We start from the raw sequence: 2,575 nt of genomic DNA, 5'->3' as shown, positions 1-2,575 counted from the left end.
GCATGCTGTGGACTGTGCTCAAGTGCAGACAGTGGAAGTTAATTGAACTGAGGCAAGCACCACTCCAAGTTCAGTCAGTTGCAGGTAATTGAAGCATATTGAACTCCCATCTAGAAAAGAAGGGAAAAATGAAAACAGCCACAGCTCCAGCAGAAAAGTGAAAAGTACTCAAGCTGAAGCTCAGCTAGACCTGAGAACTCAGAAGCTGGGGTCAGAGGAGTGGGGGAGGGCTGATGAGTGATGCACTGTGGGATGCCTGGAGGGCCAGCCAGACCCCAGGTTTTTGAGTCGTGGTGTTAAGATAGAGCACAAGACAGGTTTATCTACTAATAGATTGGTGGTTGTTTCTAAATGTGTATTTAATGGAAATCATTGCTGCTGTAGGCTCTCGTTATGTAAAGGTAATAGCTTTATTAATAAAGTTAAATAGCTATTATAAATAATAATAAATAAATGAATAAATAAATAAATAAATACTAAACAGTTGTTATGTAATATACATACAGGCATAAACTCCAGCAAAATTAGTTGAAAGTATATATCCTCAATACGGGAAGATGACAAGTAGTAACAATAGATTGATTGATAGATCTGTAAGATTTCACCATATTTGACTTCACATGTAAAGATTCACTTAGTTTAGTTACTATTTCAAAGAGGGTTTACAGGGTGTAGAAAATGTTGAAAAGTCCTCCTCATTGCAACATTAGCATTCACTTATTGGTATTCTGTAGGGATGAGAATCTCTTGGGACTGCTAGAAGTCTCTCTCATCTGATATTGTAGGAAAATGACAATGCATGTTACAGTAAGTGATTATTTTATCAGAAAAGTACAAAAGAGCCCCTATATACAGTATACATAAAATGCTGAGAGCCTTTAAAGTGCATTCCATCCTTCCAAAATGTGTCAGTGTTTTCTGGCTCTTCAGCTATGAGTTTTTTCTTCTATTTTAAAAACTACAATACAGTATTTGATATACAATGGATGACGTGCAGGTTCCACTTCATAGTCACATAACCAAAAGTGTTGTGAAGTACTCTAAAAATTTAGTCACTGTGGATGAGTTGGCAGTCAGAACAGATTCAAGTGCAAGATAGTTTCATTCTGCTGTTTTCCTGGCACTGGTAGGTGCAATAGCCTTGAGCTGGAATGAAAAAAGGGAAATGGTTCAAGCACAAAGGAATACAATGACTTGTGTTTCAAAATTGTATAAAAATATCTTTTCCTAGGCATAGCAATTTTACTGGTTTTCTGAAAGGTTGCTCATATTTTAAGTGTCTGAATGAAGCATCTAAGGCTTAAATTGTGAGAACAACTTCTTGTGACAGTTATTAAAAATCATGATAACAGTACTTAATTCATTTAATTATCGATCAGTTCCAGCAGAGGAAAGGAAAGGGTTGATGTCCCCGCATCTAAATTAAGTTACAACTCAATCGGTTCAGCCAGAAACTACATGAAGAGGTATTAGGCCTTAGAAACAAGAAGTCACAACATGATTGATTTTCTCTTCTCACCTGTATAATGCTAATTCAGGCAGTCTGTACAAAAAATGTTGGTACTATACCTTAGTATTAAAGACTCTTTGTGAGTTGGTCAACAAATAGAAAACATCTGGTCATTTCCATGCGGATGATCTCCCAGGCACACAGGCTATACTGCTTCTCTTCCAAGAAATTGTATATTCCCTGGAAATATCTTCTGACTTTCAGCTTGGTGAGCACTAGACCATCACTTCCCATCTTGGTTCCATCCTTCTCCTTCTGGAAACCCAAACAGGCTTCCAGTCTCTCAATTTGCTGGTGAAGTTTGTTTTGGAAGGTAATGATGGAAATCGTATCCCAGGCAGTTTGTGTGAGGTTTTTGCTAAAGACTGTGAAGATCTCTTGGAGGATGTTCTGAATTGCCAACTTCACATTCTCTTTCTGGGATGATTGGCGCTTGAGAACATCTTGCATGGACTTGAAATCAATCCCTTCATTGAAGCATTGAAAGGGAAAATTTCCCCCCATTTTCTCCAGGAGCTCTAAGCTATCTTTGTTTAGTTTCTTCTGCTGGAAGCTAAGCAAATCACAGTGCTGTGATGAGATTTCAGTGGAGAAGAGCAGTATAAGGCAAATGTGCAGCAAACGCATAGTAGACATGGTGATGAGGATGATCTTGTCTGCTCCCTTGTCTTTGGACACAGAACTTGTGAGGCTGAAATTTGTTCCAGGTCTTTAGTGGAGAGCTGTGTCTTCCATCCATGTCTCTGAATTTAAGTATTTAAGCATTTCTTTCATCATTTTCATGTTCACAAGATTTTCCCTCTTTCATTTTCTGTTTACTTTACTGCTTTTTGGTTCTAGTAGCACATTTCCTGTTTTTTGGTGATTTAGTGAAAATGAATAAAGTATTAGAAGAAAACACCTTTTCTAGATACCATCTCTTTACTGTATCATGTCAGTTGCATGATATCTTTGAGCAGATGACAAGGCAGCCATGTCAAAATGTGCTGCTTATGTAAAAATCACACCTGTGTATCCACTCTTCCTCATCACAGCTTAGCATCACTGGGGGCTGCATTCCCATTA

The 2,575-nt window shown here is 38.1% G+C and overlaps 1 protein-coding gene across 1 annotated transcript; it reads right to left on the bottom strand.

The window, feature by feature from the left end:
• Window positions 1–511: 511 nt before the first annotated feature.
• LOC109309578 (interferon epsilon-like) lies at window positions 512–2,274 on the bottom strand. Its single transcript, XM_019534324.1, has one exon. It carries the CDS (start codon window positions 2,144–2,146, stop codon window positions 1,577–1,579), a length of 570 nt encoding a protein of 189 aa, XP_019389869.1. The 5' UTR covers window positions 2,147–2,274; the 3' UTR covers window positions 512–1,576.
• Window positions 2,275–2,575: the final 301 nt, after the last annotated feature.

This window comes from Crocodylus porosus, unplaced genomic scaffold (assembly GCF_001723895.1).
Source record: "Crocodylus porosus isolate Cpor-Errol unplaced genomic scaffold, CroPor_comp1, whole genome shotgun sequence".
Taxonomy (NCBI): Eukaryota; Metazoa; Chordata; order Crocodylia; family Crocodylidae; genus Crocodylus; species Crocodylus porosus.
The sequence above is the reverse complement of the archived record's forward strand: the minus strand, read 5'-3'. Positions and strand labels throughout refer to the sequence as shown.

Excerpts from the sequence above, each read along its gene's own strand:
- LOC109309578 (XM_019534324.1), bottom strand. The coding sequence starts at position 2,146 with ATGTCTACTATGCGTTTGCTGCACATTTGCCTTATACTGCTCTTCTCC.